Source organism: Schistocerca nitens, chromosome 5 (assembly GCF_023898315.1).
Source record: "Schistocerca nitens isolate TAMUIC-IGC-003100 chromosome 5, iqSchNite1.1, whole genome shotgun sequence".
NCBI lineage: Eukaryota > Metazoa > Arthropoda > Insecta > Orthoptera > Acrididae > Schistocerca > Schistocerca nitens.
The window spans coordinates 828,325,558-828,353,497 of NC_064618.1; the positions used below are offsets into that span (position 1 = coordinate 828,325,558).

The 27,940-nt window shown below is 44.7% G+C and overlaps 1 protein-coding gene across 3 annotated transcripts in view; it reads left to right on the top strand.

Annotated features, from left to right (window-relative positions):
* Positions 1-27,940, top strand: part of LOC126259335 (ras-specific guanine nucleotide-releasing factor RalGPS2) — a 405,447-nt gene that overhangs the window by 211,158 nt on the left and 166,349 nt on the right. For 2 of the 3 annotated variants that reach the window (XM_049956037.1, XM_049956038.1), the window contains exon 1: positions 7,630-7,714. The exons of the other annotated variant lie outside the window; for it this stretch is intronic. In XM_049956037.1, the coding sequence (XP_049811994.1) occupies positions 7,651-7,714 (64 nt within the window). In that variant the 5' untranslated portion in view covers positions 7,630-7,650. Of the gene's footprint in view, positions 1-7,629; positions 7,715-27,940 lie in introns of those variants that run through there. 3 annotated transcript variants of the gene reach the window in all.

Sequence of the window (27,940 nt, forward strand, 5' to 3'; positions counted from 1 at the left end):
TAGAGTCTGCGCCACACTCGAACACTGCCATCAACTCTTACCATCTGAAATCGGGGTTCGTCTGACCAGGCCAGTCGTCTACGGTCCAACTGATATGGTCACGAGCCGAGGAGAGGCACTGCGGGTGATGTGCTGTTAGCAAAGGCAGTCGTCTGCTGCTGTAGTCCATTAACGCCAAAACTTGCCGCGCTGTCCTAACGGACACGTTCGTCGGACGCCCCATATTGATTTCTGCGGTTATTTCACGCAGTGTTGCAGTTATTTTCTGTTGGCACTGAAAAATCTTTGCAAACACCGCTACTCTTGGTCTTTTAAGTGAAAGCTGTCGGCCAGCGCGTTGTCCGTGGTGAGAGAGAATGCCTGAAATTGGGTATTCTCGGCGCGCCCTTGACACTGAGGATCTCGGAATATTGAATCCACAACGATTTCCGAAATCGAATATCCCATGCGTCTAGCTCCAACTACCATTCCGCGTTCAAACTCTGTTATCTCCCCACGGCGACCATAATAAAGACTTTCTCACATGATTCGCCTGAATGCTCCGTCTCCACTACCCTTTCATACGTTGTGCACGCCATACCACCGCCATCTGTATTTATGCATATCGATGTCCTACGAGTTGTCACCTCAGTGCAAGCAGAACATCGTGTCGGCCCCAGCAGTCGGTGATCGTAACTCCTGTCGATGGCGGAGACAGCTATCGAAAGCTCGAGTGTTTTATTCGAGTTGACGCGGCTTGTAAACCGAGAAGATTTTATTGAACTTCACTATTTACCATTAAAATTGCTACATCACGAAGATGACTTCCTACAGACGCGAAATTTAACCGACAGGAAGAAGATGCTGTGATATGCAAATCATTAGCTTTTCAGACCATTCATACAAGGTTGGCGCCGGTGGCGACACTTACAACGTGCTGACATGAGGAAAGTTTCCAACCGATTTCTCATCCACAAACAGCAGTTGACCGGATGAACTCAGGTTCTGTTTACAGCATCATGATGGTCGCATCCGTGTTTGGGGACATCGCGGTGAACGCACATTGGAAGCGTGTATTCGTCATCGCCATACTGGCGTCTCACCGGCGTGATGGTATGGGGTGCCATTGGTTACACGTCTCGGGCACCTCTTGTTCGCATTGACGGCACTTTGAACAGTTGACATTACATTTCAGATGTGTTACGTCCCGTGGCTCTACCCTTCATTCGATCCCTGCGAAACCCTACATTTCAGCAGGATAATGCACGACCGCATGTTGCAGGTCCTGTACGGGCATTTCTGGATACAGAAAATGTTCGACTGTTGCCCTGGCCAGCACATTCTCCAGATCTCTCACCAATTGAAAACGTCTGGTCAATGATGGCCGAGCAACTGGCTCGTCACAATACGCTAGTCACTACTCTTGATGAATTGTGGTATCGTGTTGAAGCTGCATGGGCAGCTGTACCTGTACACGCCATCCAAGCTCTGTTTGACTCAATGCCCAGGCGTATCAAGGTCGTTATGACGGCCAGACTTGGTTGTTCTGGGTACTGATTTCGCAGGATCTATGCCCCCAAATTGCGTGGAAACGTAATCACACACTCACTGGGTTGTTTGGGGGAGGATGCCAAACAGAGAGGTCATCGGTACCATCGGATTAGGGAAGGATGGGGAAGGAAGTCGGCCGTGCCCTTTCAAAGAAACCATCCCAGCATTTGCCTGGAGCGATTTAGGGAAATCACGGAAAACCTAAATCAGGATGGCCGGACGCGGGATTGAACCGTCGTCCTCCTAATTGCGAGTCCAGTGTGCTACCACCGCGCCACCTCGCTCGGTTAAAACGTAATCACATGTTAGTTCTAGTATAATACATTTGTCCAATGAATACCCGTATATCATCTGCATTTCTTCTTGATGTAGCAATTTTAATGGTCACTAGTGTATTATGGCTGCCCAGTTCATAGCGCAGGACACTCCAGACCGGTTTTTTGATTGTTTCCCTAGCAATGGAAGGGCAAAGGGTATCTTACACGGCATACGCCCCTCCTTCAATCTGATGTAAGATTTTTAAATTGTTTTAATGCATAAGGTTAGTGTAAACGAGAATATAGCAACTACACCAAATCATTTGAAACTGCGGTGAATACAGGATACAGTTATTTTCCTGCTCAAATAGCAGAACTCATATACTACTTTCAGTGTGACATTTAATTAGTTCAGTTCCCTCTCCATCGTCCGATTTAATGCGGCTACGTTACATTACCCTTGTTTAACATATGTTGATATTAATCTTGTTTCGTACTTTCAAGGCACCACCCGTTCTCTTCAACTGATCTTCAAAGTCCTTTGCTGTCTGCGACAGATTACAACGTCATCTACAAACTTCAACTTCTTCCTGAACTTTAACTCCTTTTCCAAATTTCTCTCGTTTCCTTTACGGACTGCTCAATGTACAGATTGAACAACCTTGGGAATTGGCTACAACCCTGTCTCACACCCTTCTCAACTACCATTTCCCTTTCATGTCCTTCGACTCTTGAAACTGTAATCTCGTTTTTTTTTCTGAGTTGTGTACAACCTTCTGCTCCCTACATTTTATCCCTGATACGTTCGGAATTTCAAAGAGTGTATTCCAGTCAACAGTTTCAAAGGCTTCTGTAAGGCTACACGGCTGGATTTGCCTACCTTTAACCGGTCTTCTAAGACAAGTCATAAAGTCGGTACTGTCTCCCCGGAACCCAAACTGTTCTTCCCCCAATTCGGTTTCTTCTAGTTTTTCCATTCCTCTGTAAGTAATTTGAGTCAGTGTTTTGCGACCATGACTTATTAACAAGATAGATCGGTAATATGCAGACCTGTCAGCACCTGCTTTCCTTGCAACTGGAATTTAATTCTTCTTGATGCCTGAGAGATTTCGCCTGTCTCATATATCTTGCATAACAGGGGAAATATCTTTGTCATGAGTAGTACTGCGGAGAATCGCAATAACTCTTGGGGAACAATATATACTCCAGAGGCCTTGTTTCGACTCAGATCTTTCAATGGTCTGACAAATTCTTCCCGCAGCGTTTTACCTTCCACTTCGGTTCATCTACTTGCTCTTGCTGTTGTATAATATTGCCTTCAATTCATGTTCACCGAGCGAGGTGGCGCAGTGGTTAGACACTGGACTCGCATTCGGGAGGACGACGGTTCAATCCCGCGTCCGGCCATCCTGATTTAGGTTTTCCGTGATTTCCCTAAATCACTCCAGGCAAATGCCGGGATGGTTCCTCTGAAAGGGCACGGCCGAATTCCTTCCCCATCCTTCCCTAATGAGACCGATGACCTCGCTGTCTGGTCTCCTTCCCCGAAACCAACCAACCAACCAATTCATGTTCCTTGTAGAGTCCCTCTATACAGGATACTTCAAAAATACTTTCACTAACTTTGGGAAAACGTTCTTTACACAAAACAAGGTGGTTCATATGAACATATGTCCGAAAGCGTACAACTGCATAGACTAATTGTTCAAGGTGCCCCAGAGATGATAATCCAAAGGACTGAGGTCGGTGGAACGTGTAGGCCATGGACCTAATCCTCTTCTAGCTGTCCGTCCGTCATGGTAGATAAAAGCCACAGCATGTCGATCATTGAGACTGAAATGTCCTGGAACTCCATCTTGCATAAACTACGTGTTGCTTTTTATTTGCAGGGGCACAATTTCCATCAAGTCTTCTAAGGTGTTCTGAATAACGTGTCTGTCAGCTGAAAGACGTGCTGGGCGAATGTATGGCCCCGGTCAATTACAATTCCAGCCCACACAGTAATGTTAAACTGACACTGATGTGTAGCCTGTATTGTAGCACGAGGACTGCAATCAGTTCATACACGTTAGTTGTGGAAATATGTTATTCCATCTCTTCCAAACGTTGCCTCGTCTGCAAACAAATTTGAAGGGACAAACAACGAACTGGCAGTTTCCGCAACAAACCGTCGGCGAAGTTCTCCCGTGGAGGGTGATACGGATAAATGAGTTGCTCGTGAAGTATTCTCCACGCTGAACTTGGTGTACCACATGACAGAGCTATTTGTGTTGCGCTCATACCTGCCTCTTCTTCGACAGCCTATAGAGCGTGCTCTTCCCGGTTAGTCGTACGAGCAACACATGGTCTTCTTCGGTCAGTAGTCTGTGGAGCTATGAATTCTGTCTCGGCAACTAGACGATGCACAGCATCAGAGGTTAGATGAGTCGGATGTCTGCGGTCTGGAAAGGCCGTCTGATACAGCCGTGCAGCCTTTCGTCCATTACTACTCGCGCGGCCGTACGTGAAAACCATGTCTGCCTGCTCACGAAATGAATATCGTGCCATGTTTGAACAGAGCACTTTCAGTTAATTCATAACCTTTATTTAATATATGTACACAATGGACACGTTGAGGACAGACGAATGACGAATATAAACAAGCCTCCTTGGCAACAAAACACCATCTAGCATACAGTGAATCAAACTGGAGCATAGATAATTGAAGTTGTTGGGTTGTTCCTGGAAAGCCGTTGAACGTCAGCTTTCATTAATTACTCGAAAACGGAAGATTTTCGAACATATTTTTTTATGAACCATTTTTCTTGTTTTGCTGTAGGGAACCCGTCCCCAAAGTTAGTAAAAGTATTTTTTTAAACACCCTGTATATTCCTTCCGCCTGTATAATGAAAATAAAAGCAAACCTACGTTCCTAGTGCATTTCAGTAGATCTCGGTGTCTCCGATCGTTAACGGGACAATACGGCTTGTGAACAGTGTTCAGTCTGTCAACATTTCAGCCTTAGACCGTGCGCATGTTGACACTTCACAGAAAGAAAGTTTGTCAGTACAGGATGATGCCCTCCTGATTGGCCTCGATCACAACGACAGTACCTGAAGGTGCAACTTTGAAGATATGTTTCGCAATGGTTGCCCGCAGTCAAGAAAACTAGCTGATGACCGGTGCCTAGCCTACAAATTTTGGTTCCTAGATATCCCGAGGAAAATGCTACAGAATAGCGCGCTGCCTTTTTTTGTGGCACCTGGGGGGGGGGGGGGGGGTGTTTCGACCCAGGTAGTACTTTGACTCCTCACGATCAATTTGCTTTTGGGAAGTCCATTACGAACAACAGTACAAACCTTTCAGCTTGATGGAGCGAGAAGAAGTTGGACTAGAAGACACCTGGAGCGCAATCTGGATCAGTGACGTCGGGTTTCTTCGTTCGTCGTAGAAGAGTGTGGAGACATCCAGAACATTTCTCAAGAGTACTGCCTCCAAGGATCAGCTGAGAGATAGGATAGTCATGTTCTGGGCCGTTATCACGTCGGATATCTCATCGCTATCGAGGGCAGTTTGAGTACAGTCAGCACTTCGCCAAATCGTTAGTCTTTCAAGGCGATAATGTGTGAGCACACCTGTTGAACACCTCGCTGCAGGAGGCAGGATGCAAATCGAGTGGTATGGCCTAAGTATCTGCTGACGGGAACTCGACTGATTGTATTTCCTGGAGCGCTCGTCACCCACTGGCCGATCTCGGGAGGGTCGTTGTTGAAGAGTTGTACAGACTGCAGCAGTAACGTCTCGTTCACGTCGTGTAGAACGCGCCTCAGAGTGTCCGACCTTGTTGAAGTTATCCAGCAGCAGATTTTGTTTTCACAAGTGTGCAAATACGAGCACTTTCCAACACACTACCTTCGTTTTGGTTATTGTTTTATTTATTTCTAAGTAAAGTTTCTCTTTTAGTTTCATAAGGCTTGTTCTAGCATTCCCTGTCCCGCTTGTACCTCAGCTCTCTCACGCTCGCAAATATGCAGGAGTTGCAAGACATTTTTCCAGCGGTTTGTTTCGCATATGGTAAAATAGGCGCAGGGTGTTTGAAAACGCATAATATCGCTCATTTTGCCACGCTCCATATACAAATCTTGTAGGAAAGGAAAGGACGGGTGTAATAAGAGATGCAAAATGCTGTCCAAAACGTACTGTACAGTCAGGTTACGTTCCATTCAGAAGGCTGTTGCACTCAGCGACTGTTATATTGACTTGGAAATAATAGATTTCAGCTATCAATCGTCCTTTTTAAATTTTTATTGGCATATCTATATTTCAGCTGGAAACTAGCCATTCTCAATGCTAAGAATACAAGATGTACGTAGTTAGATGTCATAAAAAGTTGCAATTAATGGCTTAACTCATATGGTTTGTATATTACATACCACCATCATTTTTTATCAATGTATGTAATGCAAGTAAAATTCCTAAATTGTCGTCCGACTTATTTCATATTTATCATCAAGTAATAAAATTTCCATGTTCACTCCTTGTGAGTGAGGTGGGTAAATATTTTAAAAATTTGTTAAAATTTATAAAACACTAGAAGCAATGGTTCAAATGGCTCTGAGCAATATGGGACTTAACCTCTGAGGTCATCAGCCCCCTAGAACTTAGAACTACTTAAACCTAGCTAACCTAAGGACACCACATACATCCATACCCGAGGCAGAATGCGAACCTGCGACCGTAGCGGGCGCGCGGTTCCAGACTGAAGCTATCCCAAATTGTAGTAACCATGCATCTGACTGATGTTTGGCGCCATCTATGAACTATTTAGTAAATATGATGAACAATATACTTATCATGTTTTAATAAAGGGAGTTATAATAAAGAAATAAATATATTTAAGCCATATTAAGTAATAGGTGTATACAGCACGTGTACTCTAGTGTTTTATAAATTTTAACAAATGTTTAATAAAATTTTAAAAAGTTTTACCCACCTGACGTAATTTAAATGTTTTAATAATAATAATAATAATAATAATAATAACGGACTCACAAGGAGTGAACATGGAAATTTTATTACTTGATGATAAATATGAAATAAGTCGGACGACAATTTAGGAATTTTACTTATGTTTCAGTTTATGTAATTAAATTTGATGTGATTTACTTCCCTTGAGGTTTATATGTAGTTCACACAGATGGCGCCATGTAACCAACCGATGTGTTCTCCATACAGCCAGTCTTCCGCAAACAGTAGTATTCAATGAACCGTGGATGAATCCTTTCCAAGAGGCATTACATGCATTGATCAAAAATGATAGTGGTATGTAATATACAAACCATATGAGTTAAGCCATTAATTGCAACTTTTTATGACATCTAACTACGTACCTCTTGTATTCTAAGCATTGAGAATGGCTAGTTTCTAGCTTAAATCTAGATTTGCCAATAACATTTAAAAAGGACGACTGACAGCTGAAATCTATTATTTACAAGTACTTTGCAGTGGTCTGCGGAGTATGTGCAGGATTTCCTACACACCAATCCCCCCTCCCATCCCATCCCTCCCCCCCCTCATCCTTGACCTGGACACCAGCACTTCTCTCTCGCTTTGTCATCCATGTCTTGCGGACTAATAGAAAGGCAACACGAGACTACGTCACACCTCAGACAAGACGTCCGGAAGGCAGCTGAGGCAGTGATTGTCCCGGTGGGCACGAGCTGTTGCCGCTCCGGGTGTTGGGCCGGCCAGCTGCCGCCGCGGCAGGTGTCCGCGCCGCATCTGCTCCACCTGCGGGTGGCAGCTGCTGCCCGATACCTGAGCCCTGATTCTTTCTTGCCGCCTCAGTCGGGGTTCAGGCATGGAGCCAGTAGCACGCGGCAAGATGCGCCAGCGCTTGATGCTACTGACGAAGACCACGCTGAGCCTAGTGCTCAAAGCAGTCCGTGGTAATGTACATTTTTTAGCACATCAATTTTCGCCCCATCAGTGTGACAAAACTGTTGTTTATTTCTATTGTGGTAGTTTTTTCTTATAATTGCATGTAAACTTTCACGATAAAAAAGCCTGGTTCCTATGCTACACGCGTGTAACATTCAGTTATTGGCCTGACACTAACAACGCATTACTCTTTCGTTTTGACTTCATTGCGTGTAAAGTTTCTACCGCCATTGGTGTGTGGTGAGGTGGTGTACAATGCATTTCAATTCCTTAAAGTTACCCAAAAAGGCCTGTTTTACTTTTGAAAAAATTTCCAATACATTTCTTAAACTTGTGAAGCGGCTCATCTGCTTTTAGCTCAAGATGTCTACTGACAACTAAACGTTTTTACTGTCCAGAACCTGGAAGATTGTTTGTAAAAAGTCTTTGGTCTGTCAGTCAGTCAGTTTTTGACATACTGCATCAACGAAGTCCTGTGCAGAAGCGTCAGTAATTTCGAAACCAACTGAAGCTAAACGGACAGTAGAAAATTTTGACCCGTGTGCTCTAGTGTTTTAGTGAAGAAAAATGTACAAGAGCCGAGTCACATTCGCGGTCGAACGCTGTTAAGTGCCTCTGCACCTTGAGATAAATTTTGTTCCAGCGGAAAAATGCTGATACTGGAGCACAAAAATAGCGAATATGCCCATGTTTATTAACAGTCTCTACAGAAAGTGGGGTACCAGTAGCCTCATTCTCCCTTCCTCAGCATCCTTAAAAATTTTGGCATGCGAACATAATCGCGCTCCTATTAACACGCAATTAACGTGCAGCTCACCTCTCTCACAAGATCCCCCCGCCCCTCACCTGTAACTCGCTCACATCCCGTCCACTCCCAGTTGCCCTTCCTCAATCGTTTATCAAGCCAAACTCATCGACATCCCTTTTATTCTCTCCGTCAATGTCTCGTGTCTCCCAGCCAAAATCTTCTTCGCTTTGTCCTGCTACAGCTGTGTCGTTATTATCACTGTCAGTGTCTTCCTTTTACTCTCTCTTGCTGCTACTATCTCATTCATTCATTCCCCCTGCATCTCTCCCTCCCTCCCTCCCTCTCTCCCTCCATCTCTCCCTCTCTTCCTCCATCTCTCCCTCTCTTCCTCCATCTCTCCCTCTCTTCCTCCCTCCCTCTCTCCCACCCTCCCTCTATCTCTCCCTCTCTCACTCCCTCGCTGTCTGTCTCTTCCTCGTTGTCATTGTCATAGACTGTCTCACATTATCACTGGCTCTCACGCACTTTGTCCTTCTCTTTATCCCTTCTACATCTACGTAGATACTCCGCAAACCACCCTACGGTGCGTGGCGGAGGCTACACTGTACCACTGCTTGTCATTTCCCCTCCTGTTCCACTAGCAAATAGAGCGCGCGAGAAACGACTGTCTATATACCTCCGTATAAGCCCTAATTTCTCGTATCCTTACGCGCGGCAGTGGAATTGTTCGGCAGTAGAATTGTTCGGCAGTCAGCTTCAAATACTGGTTCTCTAAATTTTCTCAATAGTGTTGATCGAAAAGAACGTCGCTTTCCCTCCAAGGATTCGCATTTCAGTTCCCGAAGCATCTTCATAACACGTGTTGTTCGAAGCTATCGGTAAGCATCTAGCAGCCCGCCTCTGGATTGCTTCGATGTTTTCCTTCAGTCAGACTTAGTACGTATCCCAAACACTCGAGCAGTACTCAAGAATTGGTCGCACCAGCGTCCTATATGCGGTCTCCTTTTCCACTGTCACTGCCATGTTCACTCTTCGTTTCTAGCACTGTCTGTCACTGTCAACTATGTTCCGCTGCCACTGTGTCCCTCTCTTTCTCTCTGTGCTATTGTTTCGTCTTTTCTTTTTATACCACAACCACTGTCTATCTTCTAGTATTAATTACTTTTCCGTCTTCTCTTTCCCACTGCCACTGTCTCCCCTTTCAGCATAAAAAACGCGAATATGATCGGTGCCAACATTTCTGGGGAAATTTTTAAAGATGCTGCGGAAGGTAGACTGGGGCACATGGTATCCCATTTTTCTATCAGTCTTTTAATAAGAAGGAGAATATTGGACATTTTTGTGCTCGACTAGGAGCATTTTTTTCACTGGCCATCTTCTTTCCCCCTGCCAAAGCAGGGGATGTCACTCATAGGGAAAAAAGCTTCATGGATCAGTAAAATTTTTATAGTTTATATGAAGACAGTAACTGTTCTCGAAAGAACAGATTACTGTTGTTGACCGTGCAGCTTTTCCCTGTAATAAATGATGACTAACTGAAACCCTCAGCTGCCGACAGGTGTTGTTGACATACCTCGATGAGGACAGCTGAAAATGTGTGCCCCGACCGGGACTCGAACCCGGGATCTCCTGCTTACATGGCAGGTATGTCAACAACACCTGTCGGCAGCTGAGGGTTTCAGTTAGTCATCATTTATTACAGGGAAAAGTTGCACGGTCAACAGCAGTAATCTGTTCTTTCGAGAACAGTTACTGTCTTCATATATATAGTTAAAGGCTACCCAGCCACCTTCGTCTGTGCGAATGCGCACAGGTTGCCCAAATTGTTACGGGAATCGCCAAAGCGTGCGCGAGTAATGAGTGAATGGGCAAATGTCTGTAAGGTACATTACATATGTAGAATTGTGGACAGTTGGGAATGTGAGTCTCACGGGAGGCGTGCTAGGGATAAGTCCCTGCAGTCGCGCTATTCATCTGTGTCCTCGGTGGCTCAGATGGATAGAGCGTCTGCCATGTAAGCAGGAGATCCCGGGTTCGAGTCCCGGTCGGGGCACACATTTTCAGCTGTCCTCATCGAGGTATGTCAACAACACCTGTCGGTAGCTGAGGGTTTCAGTTAATCATCTTTCATAGTTTACATATGTAAAATTGAAAGAAGGCAAAACTATATAATTTTTGCACCTCAGACCGGATTTTATGTGCACAAACATTTTTCATATGCTTCAGTACAACAACATGGGGTTCCCAGAACCATTCTGATGATAACGGAGACTCTTTACAACATACTTATTCGTGTTACGTCAAGTTACGAACTACAGTTTCGCTTCACACCGGATTTTAAGTTTGTGTTTTGTGAGTACAAGTATATTAACTTTGAACCTCTGTATCTCGGAAACGGTTAAAGATGTTGTGCATAACCGTCTTGGGATCGGTGGCTCATTTTGGTACCCAGAAACCAGGTTTATGGGGCTTTTTCTCGATAACGGATAAAGATTTCTGAAACTGGAAGTGACTCTCCCAGATAAATGCCTAGAGAATATATCGTTAAAATTTGAGCAATTTGCTGCGGTTATTTAGATATCCACAGCTGACGGCGAAAAAGGTGTAAAATGGTTTTTTTCTGTTTTTCTCAGGAACGGCGTACGAACTAAACAGCGACTTTATAAACCTCTTAAGGCGCACCGTAAACGAAATCTAATGCAAGAAGAATCAATCAATCTGCCTAAGCTAGAGGAAGTGTGCAATATTCATACTTCGACCCTGTGCTATACGATAGTTGTAGCAAGACGATCTTTCTGTTGTATATTCAAAATGGTCCCTAGCCCAATGGCTACCCAAAACACTTGATCCTACCTTTCTGCCACCATAGACCCGAAGTATGAGTCACGGAAGATTCCGTTGTGGAACATATTAGGTAGCGCATGCTGTTACATGCATACCGATTGTTCGTTTTTGGGGTCTTTATTATGTTCTCTAGGGTAGAAATCCCCGATATTCCGTTTTAATGAAGCAAACACCCTTCGTTTGACTGATAGGAATGATTAAAAACCCTATTATTAAGATGTACCGACTGAGTTGTAAACGAATAAGGCAGACTTTTTTTGCTTGTAACAATACTATCCACTTACTGCTGGAATTTCAGTATCTGTTTTCTGATTTTATCCACGGTGAACCATCCTATTCTGTGTCAAGGAATGTGGCACACACAAAAATTCAACACTTGTGTGAGCAATAAGCGCTGACAGGCTAACGTATTTCAAGAGGAGGAGATATTTTGTCTTCTCTTGGCGCTGATCTACTGTCTACACATCAGAAAAATTGTACTACGAAACAGCTCCTCGCTCGTTGTCCTGCAAAATGTCTCGGTTCTGGGATAATGTGGTAAAACTGATGACTGCAAGAATGCAGAGCTGTTGGCTAGTGTTTGCGCTCATTCGCATTAATATTCGAACCAGCGGTTTGTGACTGGACGACGAGGAACCTAATATTACAAAAGTTAATTGCATAGATTTTCATAGGAGAGCAATACAGATCTGTCTTGTGAGATATGAAGGACAGATTAATTTCGTTCCCATAGCAGCCCTGTTGGTAATATCGCACCATTCATGAGGGGAGTTTAAATACGGTAAATGAGTACTGTTGGAAGTGTACGGTGGGGCGACATCGTCATGAATGTTACGTGACGAGTCAAATTAGTCCCATTTGGTGCATGTTGCCTGCCTGCGTACACTATTTCTACATAGTTGCTACACATAGACAAAGTTAATTGGCGTCTGTAGAGGTAATCGATGGATATGTAGTTGAACCGTTATCGTTGTATATACGAATGGGTCACAGCCAGGAAAGACACTCCGCTGTTCAACTGTTTTCCATGATGGGGTTTGCAAGTATGCCTTCTGGAACACATTACAAATTTTGATGCCGAGTCTTATCGTGTTGTTGTTGTGGTCTTCAGTCCTGAGACTGGTTTGATGCAGCTCTCCATGCTACTCTATCCTGTGCAAGCTTCTTCATCTCCCAGTACCTACTGCAACCTACATCCTTCTGAATCTGCTTAGTGTATTGATCTCTTGGTCTCCCTCTACGATTTTTACCCTCCACGCTGCCCTCCAATGCTAAATTTGTGATCCCTTGATGCCTCAAAACATGTCCTACCAACCGATCCCTTCTTCTAGTCAAGTTGTGCCACAAACTTCTCTTCTCCCCAATCCTATTCAATACCTCCTCATTAGTTACGTGATCTACCCACCTTATCTTCAGCATTCTTCTGTAGCACCACATTTCGAAAGCTTCTATTCTCTTCTTGTCCAAACTGGTTATCGTCCATGTTTCACTTCCATACATGGCTACACTCCATACAAATACTTTCAGAAACGACTTCCTGACACTTAAATCTATACTCGATGTTAACAAATTTCTCTTCTTCAGAAACGATTTCCTTGCCATTGCCAGTCTACATTTTATATCCTCTCTTCTTCGACCATCATCAGTTATTTTACTCCCTAAATAGCAAAACTCCTTTACTACTTTGTCTCATTTCCTAATCTAATCCCCTCAGCATCACCCGATTTAATTTGACTACATTCCATTATCCTCGTTTTGCTTTTGTTGATGTACATCTTATATCCTCCTTTCAAGACCCTGTCCATTCCGTTCAACTGCTCTTCCAAGTCCTTTGCTGTCTCTGACAGAATTACAATGTCATCGGCGAACCTCAAAGTTTTTACTTCTTCTCCATGAATTTTAATACCTACTCCGAATTTTTCTTTTGTTTCCTTTACTGCTTGTTCAATATACAGATTGAATAACATCGGGGAGAGGCTACAACCCTGTCTCACTCCTTTCCCAACCACTGCTTCCCTTTCATGTACCTCGACTCTTATAACTGCCATCTGGTTTCTGTACAAAATCGTACAGTAAAGCTGCATGTCCTCGGGAAAAATTACGGCTGTAGTTTCCCCTTGCTTTCAGCCGTTCGCAGTACCAGAACAGCAAGGCCATTTTGGTTAGTGTTACAAGGCCAGGTCAGTCAATCATCCAAACTGGTGCCCCTGCAACTACTGAAGACGCTGCTGCCCCTCTTCAGGAACCACACGTTTTTCTGGCCTCTCTACAGATACCCCTCCGTTTTGGTTGCACCTACGGTACGGCCATCTGTATCGCTGAGGCACGCAAGCCTCCCCACCAACGGCAAGGTCCATGGTTCATGGGTCTTATCGTATTATGACGATATTGCAATGGATTCAAAGGCATCACAGTCCCAAAGTTTATCGTCTGTTTTGACTCGTTAAGTGTGCTAGAAGCGGTTCACCGCATGTATCCAGTACACCAGTTGTTTCAGATCGCCCATGACACCTTACAGCGTATCCAACGCCGAGCCAAGCAGGTGGTCTGTCTTGTGAGACTGAGTACGTGGACACGTGGGATGCAGGGAAACGACACAGCCGACAAAGCAATCAAAGAATCGTGTAGGGATGGTGTTCAATGTCAATGTACCGTCCCGTTGTACAGCATTATTTGCTTCTACATACATACTCCGTAAGCCAACGTACGGTGCGTGGTGGATGGTACCCTGTACCACAACTAATCATTTTCTCTCCTGTTGCACTCGAGAGGGAAAACGACTGTCCGGAAATCTAAATCTGCAAATATGGAATCTGCCTGTCGCTCTTCACCCATAGTTCGCAGCATATTACCAGAGAAAAGGGCAAGCTGAGTTTCGAACGAGGGATACTTCTTAAAACTTCGCTTATTGGTGGACATAAGTTTCTCGGTTTCAAAGAAATGTTTTATATTCGAACTAAGAACATACTCATGGTTTCTGCTGCAAACCAGTGCTAGGGTTTCGGTCTGTAATTTAGCTGATCCATTCTTGTACTCAGATATAGAAGCACCGGCTATTTTTCGCAGTCGCTGGGGACTTTCGCTGGGCGAGATATTCGCAATGAATGCAAGGGACCAGTGCGGTAAATTGGGATTCCACGTGGACCTGACGACTTATTTGTTTTCAACTCTTCCCGTTGTTTCCCTATGCCACTGATGCTTATTACAGTGTCGTGCATACGAGAGTCTGTTCGTTGGTCAAACGATGGTATGTTTGTACGAGTCTCCCGCATGAACGATTTCTTAAGCGCGAAATTTAAAACTTTGACTTTAATTTTGCTACTGATCGACGGGTAACTGGATGGGAGCCTTAGACCAGCTTAGTGACTTTACATAGAACCAGAATTTTGTCAGTTTCTCGGTCAGATATTTTGCGTAGGATGTCGGTTGTGGTTGTATGCTTCACGCATAGATCTTTTCAAAGACGCACAAATCTACACTGTCCTTTGCCTGTCTTCATTTGCGCGTTTCGTTTTGAACCGAGAGTGCAACAGCATTTGCTTACTCAGCATTTTACGAATTTAGTTGTTAAACCATGGTGGATATTTTTCATCTCTTTCTCTGGCAGAAGAATCATGCGTCATAGAGAAACCGAATGTATGGAAGTGGCGAACGACAAACTGTGGTCAATGAAATCGACCACGCAGGTATTATTCCTCGATTTTCAGTTTTATAATTTAATGTATCATGTCAACGATTATTTTATGTTTTATAGGTTGACTTCAGTGCATTTTAAGCTGCCCCCCCCCCCCCCCCCCCCCCACATATACACTCGAGAATAGCATGTTCACACTTCGTAATGGCACTGATGACCATGCAGTTGAGAACCCCACATCCAACATTATCATCACTTCTACGTGCCACTCAGCAAGAAATTGAGACAAGTTAATAGTAATGTGTATATAATATGTTGTATTTATCATTTTCTATGTTGTTTCGGTCGTTTCTTGTAGTTTTAATGCAGCTGTATTGTGTCGGGTTAACATTTCATACAACTGAATTTCAATTTCAGATACGTCCACGTACAACTGTGCTAATAACACACTGGTACAAAGGATACCAAAAAATAGTTTTTGATATTGCTGGGCAACAGTCAAGCAGAATTTTTAAAGCAACACACGGCGTTTATTGTTGGAGTACAGCCGAGGTTTCGGCCTTTTATGCCATTTTCAGGTGTTTGAGTTTGTGTGTTTAACATACACTCCTGGAAATGGAAAAAAGAACACATTGACACCGGTGTGTCAGACCCACCATACTTGCTCCGGACACTGCGAGAGGGCTGTACAAGCAATGATCACACGCACGGCACAGCGGACACACCAGGAACCGCGGTGTTGGCCGTCGAATGGCGCTAGCTGCGCAGCATTTGTGCACCGCCGCCGTCAGTGTCAGCCAGTTTGCCGTGGCATACGGAGCTCCATCGCAGTCTTTAACACTGGTAGCATGCCGCGACAGCGTGGACGTGAACCGTATGTGCAGTTGAGGGACTTTGAGCGAGGGCGTATAGTGGGCATGCGGGAGGCCGGGTGGACGTACCGCCGAATTGCTCAACACGTGGGGCGTGAGGTCTCCACAGTACATCGATGTTGTCGCCAGTGGTCGGCGGAAGGTGCACGTGCCCGTCGACCTGGGACCGGACCGCAGCGACGCACGGATGCACGACAAGACCGTAGGATCCTACGCAGTGCCGTAGGGGACCGCACCGCCACTTCCCAGCAAATTAGGGACACTGTTGCTCCTGGGGTATCGGCGAGGACCATTCGCAACCGTCTCCATGAAGCTGGGCTACGGTCCCGCACACCGTTAGGCCGTCTTCCGCTCACGCCCCAACATCGTGCAGCCCGCCTCCAGTGCTGTCGCGACAGGCGTGAATGGAGGGACGAATGGAGACGTGTCGTCTTCAGCGATGAGAGTCGCTTCTGCCTTGGTGCCAATGATGGTCGTATGCGTGTTTGGCGCCGTGCAGGTGAGCGCCACAATCAGGACTGCATACGACCGAGGCACACAGGGCCAACACCCGGCATCATGGTGTGGGGAGCGATCTCCTACACTGGCCGTACACCACTGGTGATCGTCGAGGGGACACTGAATAGTGCACGGTACATCCAAACCGTCATCGAACCCATCGTTCTACCATTCCTAGACCGGCAAGGGAACTTGCTGTTCCAACAGGACAATGCACGTCCGCATGTATCCCGTGCCACCCAACGTGCTCTAGAAGGTGTAAGTCAACTACCCTGGCCAGCAAGATCTCCGGATCTGTCCCCCATTGAGCATGTTTGGGACTGGATGAAGCGTCGTCTCACGCGGTCTGCACGTCCAGCACGAACGCTGGTCCAACTGAGGCGCCAGGTGGAAATGGCATGGCAAGCCGTTCCACAGGACTACATCCAGCATCTCTACGATCGTCTCCATGGGAGAATAGCAGCCTGCATTGCTGCGAAAGGTGGATATACACTGTACTAGTGCCGACACTGTACTAGTGCCGACATTGTGCATGCCCTGTTGCCTGTGTCTATGTGCCTGTGGTTCTGTCAGTGTGATCATGTGATGTATCTGACCCCAGGAATGTGTCAATAAAGTTTCCCCTTCCTGGGACAATGAATTCACGGTGTTCTTATTTCAATTTCCAGGAGTGTATATTGCAGGACACTTAACAAGTGACATCATTTTAAGTATTCTGCAATATATGTTAAAGACATAAAATCAGGTACTTGAAAATGGCGTAAAAGGCCGAAACCTGGGTTGTAATTAAATAAACAATAAAACAGGCAACTGGCGGTATATTCGTTTAAAAGATGTCAGAAAGGTTCTCTTATGTGGCATTTATTTCGCCTTTTCGCAGCATTCACACAACCCTCAATACATGTATTCATCCTTCCAAACTATACATCGAATCACATTTGTCAACTGCCCTCTGGTGGCATGTCACACCACAGCACCATTTCTAGTTTACATGCTGCAGCAGTTGCTCTTCGTTGAGCGACGAGGTCGAGCTTAATTAGTGGAAAGCGTTCTCAAGGCAAAAGTTCTCATTCCTGCTGCACTCTAAACAATCTGAATGTAACAACACAACGTGGGTCATTGAAGCACCTGAGATATTCACTTCCTCAACAGTGATTAAGTGGCACGCCTATAAGAAACACACAACTCTGCACGCCAATACTCTTTCATCTAGCATACCATCTCTTGATGCTAAGTGACCTACAGCTACGGCAATATTTATACGAATAGCTCGAACTCTTATTTACAGTGCATGCATAAATACAGACATACTTGCAAACATATGGTTTCTCGTCCATCCGCATCATCACACTACAAAATTTCCTCAGGTACGTTGTAACATCTAAGCGTGGAAGAACATAAACAAGATTCTCTGGTGCAGCTGAATTTCCTTTCATAATGCTTTGTTTCAGTCCACTCAGATTCAGTAATTCAGAGGAAACATAATGCAGGAAAGAGTAGAAACGAGTAGTTTTTCGTTTACGACAAAAACGATGTTATGGATTTCCTACACTTTGTACGAAGCGCATCCATACATGGTCCCCTGTTGGGGGAGTGTACTTCTGTCCTTGCCATGTCTGCTAACAGTGCACCTCATTTTCTAGGTTACAACTAGTTACATATTCATTATTTGTGTAATTAAATTCCAAATTCCAGCTCACGTGAATGTAATGCCTTACTCCCTTTGAAATACGTAATCTGACTGTTCTTTGGAAGTTTGGTGCGAGGGGGCGGGGCGAATGTTAGTGTATGGAACTGGTGAATATAAAATATACCGTAGATGAGAAGTGGACTTAACAGAGATTGCTAGAGAACGTAACATCTATAACAAACCAGTGGAACCAATTAGTTCCATCATACCCCATATGGACGGCTTGATGAATTTCGTTGAAGCAAACGACGATGCCTCCTAGCAAATAATTTGTGAAACTATAACAAGTAAACCAGAAATGTTATCTCTGGGAAATTCATCCGTGTATTCGTGGTGAGAGACCGTTAGTCATCAGGTTAGGAGTTTTGAATTGACTTGTTACTCTAAACCTGCAGCACCGTTGGCATTCCCGTAAGTGTCGCTTCGACCGATTATCACGTCGCGGCAATCGACATGGCGTCACCGCCGTCCTCCGCTGACAACGTTTGCTGCGCCAGTTAACGGCACCCACACTGCGAGGCTAGACAGCAACGGGAATTTCCTACAGATGCACCTGGAATAATCCTTCCGTACTTCAAGCCGGGGGCGGCCCAGTTTAGTCACAAATGTTTGCACGAGTAAATGACACCTTCCTCGTCAGGAACCATTTCCAGGTGTTGTCAAGACAACGGCATAGATTACTTAAAGTCTTAGCAATAATGTGTGTGTGTGTGGGGGGGGGGGGGGGGGGGGGAGAAGAGAGAGAGAGAGAGAGAGAGAGAGAGAGAGAGAGAGAGAGAGAGAGAGAGAGGGGGGGGGGGTTGTGTAGATGTCTGCTAGACACGCTAAGAAGCGCCTCGGACGGTCATCACTTGCAGTATGTTTTGCAACCTGAATGAATCACGTTTAGTTCTTTTTAACAAGCAAAATTTTTTTTTTCAGAGTGTGACGCTTTGGTACATTGCCCCAAGAATTTATAATTGAAAATCTTTTAATTAGGCTATGCGCATACAGTTTTTGCGTAGTGTACGTTGAAAGGAGAGCAAGCAACGCTAAAATTCTAGGTCAGACTGTATCTCGAAACTACTTGTAAAGCATGACAAGTGGTTACTGGTTAAGAGTGCCAATGGACTCCTACTGGACTAAATGAATGCTCACGGATGAACTCCTATGGCTTTCTCTCGGCCCTGTCCTTACGTATTGACGACAGTAGTTAACAGAGATGATTCACAAGGTGATTAGTCGCGGAACAAGTACACAATGCACCCTTTGCATGCGTTTGTTGAAGCATAAATTCATTTTTCTAGAAAATATGCTCCTCTTTGACAATTTCACGATGAACACAATTTCCAAAATCGCAAGGACACAGTTCGGGAACAGCATCTCCTGTTGCCATTTATGCACTAAATTATACACATCAAAAAAAGTTCTGCATCACCCCAGTTTCCAGAACTTCTGGAGATAGACGTTCACTGTGGATGTTTTATCACAGACATGGTTCCTTCGACTGTTCGGAGATGGCACTGAACCCATCCAAAGAAGTAAACAACCATGCATGAGCTGCGCCTATCAGACGGAGGGAGTCCGACAGTCGATCAGTTCCAGTCTTTTTACCAGGAAGGAGGTACACGGCTCGTGTTGTCTGTAGTTCAACCATGCCTAGATGGTCGATACCGCGGTTCGATCGCGTCCGCATTGTAACTTAGTCAGGAAGGGCTCTCAACAAGGGAAGTGTCCAGGCGTCTCGTAGTGAACCAAAGCGATGTTGTTCGGACATGGAGGAGATACAGAGAGACAGGCACTGTCGATTACTTGCCTCGGTCAGGCCGCCCGAGGGATACTACTGCAGTGGATGACCGCTACCTACGGATTATGACTCGGAGGAACGCTGACAGCTACGCCACCATGTTGAACAATGCTTTTCGTGAAGCCACAGGACGTCGTGTTACGACTGAAACTGTGCGCAATAGGCTGCATGATGCGCATCTTCACTCCCGACGTCCATGACGAGGTCCATATTTGCAACCTCGACACAATGCAGCGCGGCACAGATGGGTCCAACAACATGCCGAATGGACCGGTCAGGATTGGCATCACGTTCTCTTCACAGATGAGTGTCGCATATGTCTTCAACCAGACAATCGTCGGAGGCGTGTTTGGAGGCAACCCGGTTAGGCTGAACGCCTTAGACACATTGTCCAGCGAATGCAGCAAGGTGGAGGTTCCCCGCTGTTTAGGGGAGGCATTATGTGGGGCCGACGTACGCCGCTGGTGGTCATGGAAGGCGCCGTAACGGTTGTACGACACGTGAATGCCATTGTCCGACCGATAGCGCAACCATGTCGGCAGCGTATTGGCGAGGCATTAGTCTTCATGGACGACAATTCGCCCCCCACCCCCATCGTGCACATATTGTGAATGACTTCCTTCAGGATAATGAAATCGCTCGACTAGGGTGGCCAGCATGTTCTCCAGACATGAACCCTATCGACCGTGCCTGGGATAGCTTAAAAAGGGCTGTTTATGGACGACGTCACCCACCAACCACTCTGAGGAATCTACGCTGAATCGCCGTTGAGGAGTGGGACAATCTGAACCAACAGTGCCTTGATGAACTTGTGGATAATATGCCACGACGAATACAGGCGTGCGTCGATGAAAGAGGACGAGCTACTGGGTATTAGAGGTACCGGTGTGTACAGCAATCTGGACCACCACCTCTGAAGGCCTCGCTGTATGGTGGTATAATATGCAATGTGTGGTTCTCATGAGCAATAAAAAGAACGGAAATTATGTTTATGTTGACTTTATTCCAATTTTCTGTACAGGTTCCGGAACTCTCGGAACTGAGGTGATGCGAAACGTTTTTTGATTTGTGTATAAATGTCGTACTGGCGAAATGAAAATTCTGTTAGCATTCCGACGTACGTGTGAAATTACTCGTAATACATTACATAACTCCGCTTGATTGTTTCTGTTAATTGCTACAAAGAAGCAAAACCAAACGACTGATCTGTATCTGGAATGTGCAACTCGAAGTATCTGTCTGGCCTGGGTCGCAAAGCGCTTGACTGAGCACTGATAGGTCGCGGGATCTTATCTCTGTCTGACGACGGACTCTTGGTTTAAACAGAGCCTTCACCTCTCAACGATGCGATGAGTCTTCACAAACGATACATAGTTCGGTTTGCACGATGGACTGTGGGTCCCTTCCCCCGGGTTGATGATTGAGGCAGGTTGGGGACACGCAAGTCGCCGAGGTGGATTCTTCTGGAAAGACTTGCACCAGGCCATTGAGCCACACGAAATTGTTGTTATATAACGAGGCATGTGCACACTCAATAGAAGTATTGCTAATGTATTTACAGCAAGCAGGCACTATTTATCAATTCTTTCATTTTAACAAATCGTTTTCGGTCCTACTGTCCATCTTCTAGCGCCACACAGTATGTTTCACATGAGCAGAAACAATGTGGGGCGGTGTAAGAGTATTTTCCCGTCAAGAGAAGTGTTGTTCCGTAACATGACTGAAGCGCACAAAGACCGTTATCTTGCTCTTTGCTATAATTACGTATATCACTGTACTTTTTATACGAACATTGTTGGTAGTTTCGGAAGCAAACATGAGCTGAGATACTGAACGAAGCTGGAAGTGTGTAAACGCTCTCTCGCGTTCTCATGCGTACTTAAATTGTGTGTGTCCGCGCCAAATTGGCCCGGACAAAATCCGTGATTTATCTTCGGCGTTTCTACCTTCGTCTCGATCATTACCGCACAAACGTCATCTTCAGTCTCTAGCGACGACGTTTCTGCTTTGTTAATCCTTCATTTGCTGGTGCAACAGCCGGTAAAGCAACAGGCGTTTGGAAGCAAACTGAATTGTTTCCCGCTTTAGAATTGTTTCCCGCTTTAAAGTACCTCTCACCAATGTGACGAAATGTATTAGCGTAAATTTATTGCTTGTTAGTGTCTTCCACTATTACCGTAATATTTGAGTAAGTAGTTAAGATGAAACTTAATGACAATTTGAAAGTTTATACTTGTAGTTGGCGTCAGTATCCAGGAGTTGCGATATCTGTATAACCCTGATAAAACAAACAGTAGGTCCAGTGTTTTTCCATGGGAATAGACTGAACTATTTTAACTTACTTTTCATATATCTGCCGTTTATTCCACTTCTTGTTGTTCAGTAAGCAAAAAATAGCAATTGCTCTTTACATTCAGTTAGTTAAGAGACTTAATTTGTACTCATCCTCACTGTCGAAACATTAGTGGCACCTGTTGCAGCGAAAGTACTATGCGTATCAATTATGCTTCGTTCTAGGAGTAACTAGAACATTCTATGAGTCAAAATAACAGTTTATGAACTTCCGTACTTAAAATTTGACATAATTACGAAATATTCAATGTTTATCATAAATAGGAAATCTTTGCAGTTACTATCAAAGTAAAAGGTATTTATGAGTGTAACAAAATCAATTACATATCTTAAAAAGTTAAAGCTGACCTCGGTCGCCGAGCGGTTTTAGGCGCTTCAGTCCGGAACCGCGCGACTGCTACGTTCGCAGGTTCGAATCCTGCCTCGGGCATGGATGTGTGTGATGTCCTTAGGTTAGTTAGGTTTAAGCAGTTCTAAGTTCTAGGGGACTGATGACCTCAGATGTTAAGTCCCATAGTGCTCAGAGCCATCTTTCAAAGTTATGAATGTTACGCCACGACATTAATGTAACATAATATCGTTTGGTTAAGTTAATTAAAAATATCGTCGACATTTTTCATGAATGATGTTAAAATAGGGTTGTGTTCCACAAGTTTTTTGTGACTTGTTAAGAAAAATAATTTTAGTAGTATAACCCGGTGGCGTATGGAACCATCGATTTGTAATCGGTAAGTCCAAAAAGATGAATCAGGTTCTCCACAATTGAAAGTTGATGTGAAAAATGTTTAAAAACTAAATGGTATCGTAGACGTCCACAATCAACAGAAATTGTGAAAGATCCTGCCTTACTACGCCACATGCCTATGGAAGCGTACCAGATACTGCACACATTTCAACATCATAATTCAGCTGGACGGACGCCGTTATCTTTTGGCGTTCCCCCATCTTCTTCCCGACAGAGGAGTCCCACGATTCACGAGTCGTTATCCCAATCCGAGGTCGCAGCTGCGCAGAATCCTTGCTCCTTGTTATCACGAATTCGTCAGAGGTCTCGTCTCTTCCCGGAATAGTAGACATTTGTATAGCGTGAACAAGAGCCACTTTCAGGAAACATCAGAATGAGCGTATTTTTTTTTAGACATTCCGTAACACCGTGTGACGATACAATTTTATAACGAAATATTCTCACACAATGGGCGTACACCTAAGGGAACAAGTGACTGTGTTGTAAGCGACATTCCTTTATCGTGTTTTTAAGCCTCGGGCCACGCACGATGCTCAAAAATGCAATAGAATAATCACTTAAGCTGTTCTCGTTACTAAATTGTGGCACTTGTTTAGCAAAAATTGATACAGAGTGATGAAATTACGTTGCTCATATCTGAAAAACATTTCTCTCTTGGACGAACACGCTTACTGTACTTGAAGGACGGTGGATTTCTCGTGTTTCAAATGAACGTGGCGTTTTCTGTTCCTGCGTATCGATTGTGTGAATACCGATTAAGCATGCTAATTGGATTCCTACAGGAATAAATGAATTCATGGATGATTTCCCGCGGCTTTCTCCCCATTGTCGTGACATACTGGCGAAAGTAATTTATTGACATGGTGCATACAGTGGATTAGTCGTGAAACAAGTATGCACAAAGTTCTTATAGTCTTTACGTATTTGAAGCAAAAAGAATTAATTCTAGAAAACTTGCTCCCCCTTTTTTTTTAAATTTCAGAATGATTGTTCACGGTTTCTAAAATAACAAGGACAATGTTTGGAAGCAGGTTCTCTTCTTGGCGTACGGTCTCTAAGTTAGAAATGTCATCTTAGTTATTATTTCGCTATCTTAGCATGCTGGCGATAACCGAATAACACGTGAAATTACCTGCTGCGAAATTACAAACTTGAATGAGAGAATCGATGATTCTGTTCTTTCTGTATTGTTTAATGTTGGTTCATTCGTTGTGGCTGCGAGCTTTTGTAAGCTTTCGTTAGCCATTGCTGCAGAGGATCTCACTTCGGCAACTGTTGCTATACGTTTTTCTCCTTTTGCTGTTCATTCTTTTCCATATACTATCGTAGAATACAAACAAAGGAATTAAAACTTGGAAAGTTTCCCATTTTTAATGAAATAATTCTTTCCCCAGGTGGAAGGCTGCAACTTCTGAAAGTGTAATTACGAAAAGCGCCACTGAATAATGAATTCCAGTGTGCAATGTAATCTCTGTTGAAGTAAGTACAGCAAACTCCAACTTATCGGGGTTAATCTGGAATCGAGACTGCACGGATTAAAAAGTAAATAAACAACATCGCCATAAACCAACATCCACATGTTCTTGCCAAACTACTACAGTGTTTACAAAACATGCCACCTGTTGCATTTTAAAGCCAACTGCTTTATTCGGGCATTACTCGCCGGAAACAACGGGTTGGAAATCGACCGTTAGCTCCTAGGAAAAGGACTAGGCGAAAGTATAGACAGTAAATTGACCGCGAACATTATAATGGCAGTGTGTCTCGTTTTTACCTGAAGGTTAAACGAGGAACATTGGAAAAGTATTTCAGGGATATCCGACAGTGGGGTTGGGGCCTCGTTTCCCACCGGAAAAACTTGAGCCACTGTGTAATAGGGTATTGTAAACGAAAATATTTTCTCTGAGCGTAACTGAATACTTCAGGCGTATTTCTATTTTGTTTTCATTTTTCAAAAGTCGTCGAAATATACAAGTATAATGGACAAACCTGAAACCAGCACTCCAATAACCGGGAACACTGTATTCAGGAGCATTCGCCTTTCTCATTTTGTCATGAGAAGGCTGTGGTGGAAGGCGGAGGCGCGTCTGACGCGTCTACAGCAACAGCTCGGTAGTCCCTGTACTGCTATCACTTTCCTGGTAACAAATCGTGTGCACTGAGAGAAACGGCGCTCCCTTTGATGCGCTTTCAAGTGACAGTCCGTTGTCGCTGGGTCATTCACATTAGTAAAACTGTGCCGTAACGTTGCTGTTACATGTGCCTGCTTTTTAGGCTAAAGGTTTAGCAGTAGCATATGGCTTCGCTTGCCTTGGAAGTAGCTTAGAGGAGGATGGCTCAAACTCGCACGAGTTTGTCCATTGTTTTATTAATCGATTCAGTGAAGAAAGAAATAGTTAGGCTCATATAAAGTTGACCAACACAGCATGAGCGAAACGGTAAACAGTATCAAGTCGAAGTCATTGGATTTGTTAACTTCAACTCGTGAATGCTGTAAAAGTGAGTAAACTGGCCACTTAGTTTTTTAAAAATGTCCGTTGACCGACAAATTCAAACGTAAAATGAGCTGAGTGTATTTGTTTTCTATCGACGATGAAGTCATTGGGTATGAAACACTATATCAGTTTTTGAAGAGCAGAGTGGAAACACTGTCAGTGACATGCGATTGCAGTCTTTCTCGGCGTATTCTGTCTTCGCCAGAAGATGATGGGTACGAAGCTCATCGAAACGTTGCGACAAGACGACGCCACCACTCGGCTGATAACCCGAGAAGAGTTAATCACTGTCAGTGACTGTATCAGTTGACCATAATCATCCTAAATAGTATTTGTTCCTATTTTCACTCCCCTACAGCCATGCACTGTTCAACGGCTTGCAGAGTATAATTGTAGATTGGAAGCAGGTTTTCACAATTTTTGGAACAGAATATGAGAACACAGTAGAGGGGATGCGGAACTGGTGAGAGTCCGACGGCCATTGCTTCCGTAAAAGACTGTGTCAGTCATCTAGTTGCTGCCCACGGAGCCGAGTAATCTCAAGCCAAAGTAAATGTCTCTACACTACTTCGTAGCATGACGCCAATTAAAGGAAAATATAACATAATCGTCATTAAGTGTCCCAGACAGGTATCTCATGGCAGATGGGGCTAAATGGAGAGGATGTCAACTACAATAGCTGATAAGAATGTCTGACTATTGATTCATACAATACCCTCTAAACTTCAGCGGCCAATCCCATATAATTTCCTCGTCTAGTAGATTAATGATTGAAAAGTCTAATGTTCGATGTGCACCGAATAAGAGCGACTGTCACAAGCTTCTTGTTTTGACGGACATAGAAGGAAGCGGTGGTGTACTCTTAACGTGGTGGAACGTGATACTACAAACGGACAAAAAATTTGAGTGTAGCACTGAACAGCTAAATAATCTGTCGCTCAATAGCACTAGACCATTAGATGTATCTTTGATTCCCAACTGCTTTGTGTTTCCGCATATCCTGACTTACTAATGTGTGCCGCACGACATGAAACTTCTGCTGGTGCCGCCGCTACCGACTCCTCTATCGCGTCGCTGGATTAATAGGACCGATTTTTATCACAAGCGTCTGCTGTGGGGCTCGCAATCTATCACTTCCTCTATTGAGCCTCCGGTAGGCACGTTTGGAAGGTGAGAGTCCTAATTTTCCCTGCGTGTGACTTCGTTTTAGAATACTCTCCAGTATTGGTCAGGTAACTTCGTCCAGATCTGACGTTCTCTCCTGTCAGTCGCCAAGGCCACTAGTAGATAGCGACAAGTCATCTGTCGAAATATCGCAAGATCTGCACGAAGACGACTCTACCCTGCAGTATACCTGAGAGCAGTTCTAAATGTTCATAAAGGGGTTCTGGTCAGCCTGTTTTAAATCTGGTGCTCGATTACTCAGCTCAGACGTACCCGTTCTGGAACCCGGGTTAGACACCTGACGCATTGGCGAAGCATAAGATACCGCCACAAGTCTAGTAGAGACTGACCATAATGCACTATTTGTGGTGAAGCATCTCGTGCTGGTTCATTGAGCTGCTAGTGTGACGTCAGCTGGCAGTGGATGTATCAGTCAAACGAAGAGAACTGAGAAAAAATGGAAAGAGGAAACATGTTTGAGGTCCGTAACTGCGATCATTACGTCAGAAAGTTTTCACAGTGGTTAGATGGTCACGCTACATGTGACTAGTCAGCTGTTAGCGGAATTATTGTGTCGAGGAATACTCAGAAGCGCACCAAATACCCTGCCCAGTGACATTAATGTGACCACCTGTCAAGACTTCTGCAGCGCAGACCGATGCGACGGATGCCGAAGTGTCAACGAGGTTCTGCAACGTGCCGATAGGGATGTGGAGCCATGCGGGCTTCAGTGCCATGGCCAGCTGCGCTCGGGTTTCTCGGTTCAGGATCCATTTTGCGAACAGCCTGATCGAGGTGGTTCCACAGATTATCGATGGGATTTAAATGCGGGGAGTTCGGTGGCCAGGGGAGTACGGTAAACTCGTGCTGATGCTCTTCGAACGACGTACGTACATTACCAATTGTGTGGTACGTTGCACTGTCTTGCTGGTAGAGGCCATCGGGCTGAGGAAAACAAACTGCGTGTATGGGTGGACATGAATAGATGCATACTTGTGTTGGTCCACTGTGCGTTCCAGAATGACGAGATCACACGCTGTGAATGCCACTAACACTTTCTCCAGATCATTACGCTCCCGGCTTCGGCCTGGAATCTTCCAACGTTTGTTGTAGGGTGTTCGCTTTCAGACGTTTCACGCCGTGCACACCAACAGCCATCTGTCCGCTGGAGCATCAAAGTGATTCTCCTGTAAAGGCCACTTGTCACCACTCAGTGAACGCCCAGTTGCGATATTGGCGTGTAAATTCCAGCCACGGTTCCCAGTGCGTCAAACAGGCGCCTGCTGCGGAGGTTCATACGCAGCAACGTCCACTGAACAGTCGCCGAGGAGAGACTGCTGGTAGCCGTCTGGTTAATCTGTGCGGTCAGTGGCTGAGCAGTTGCACGTCAGTTCGCCCGTTCACAT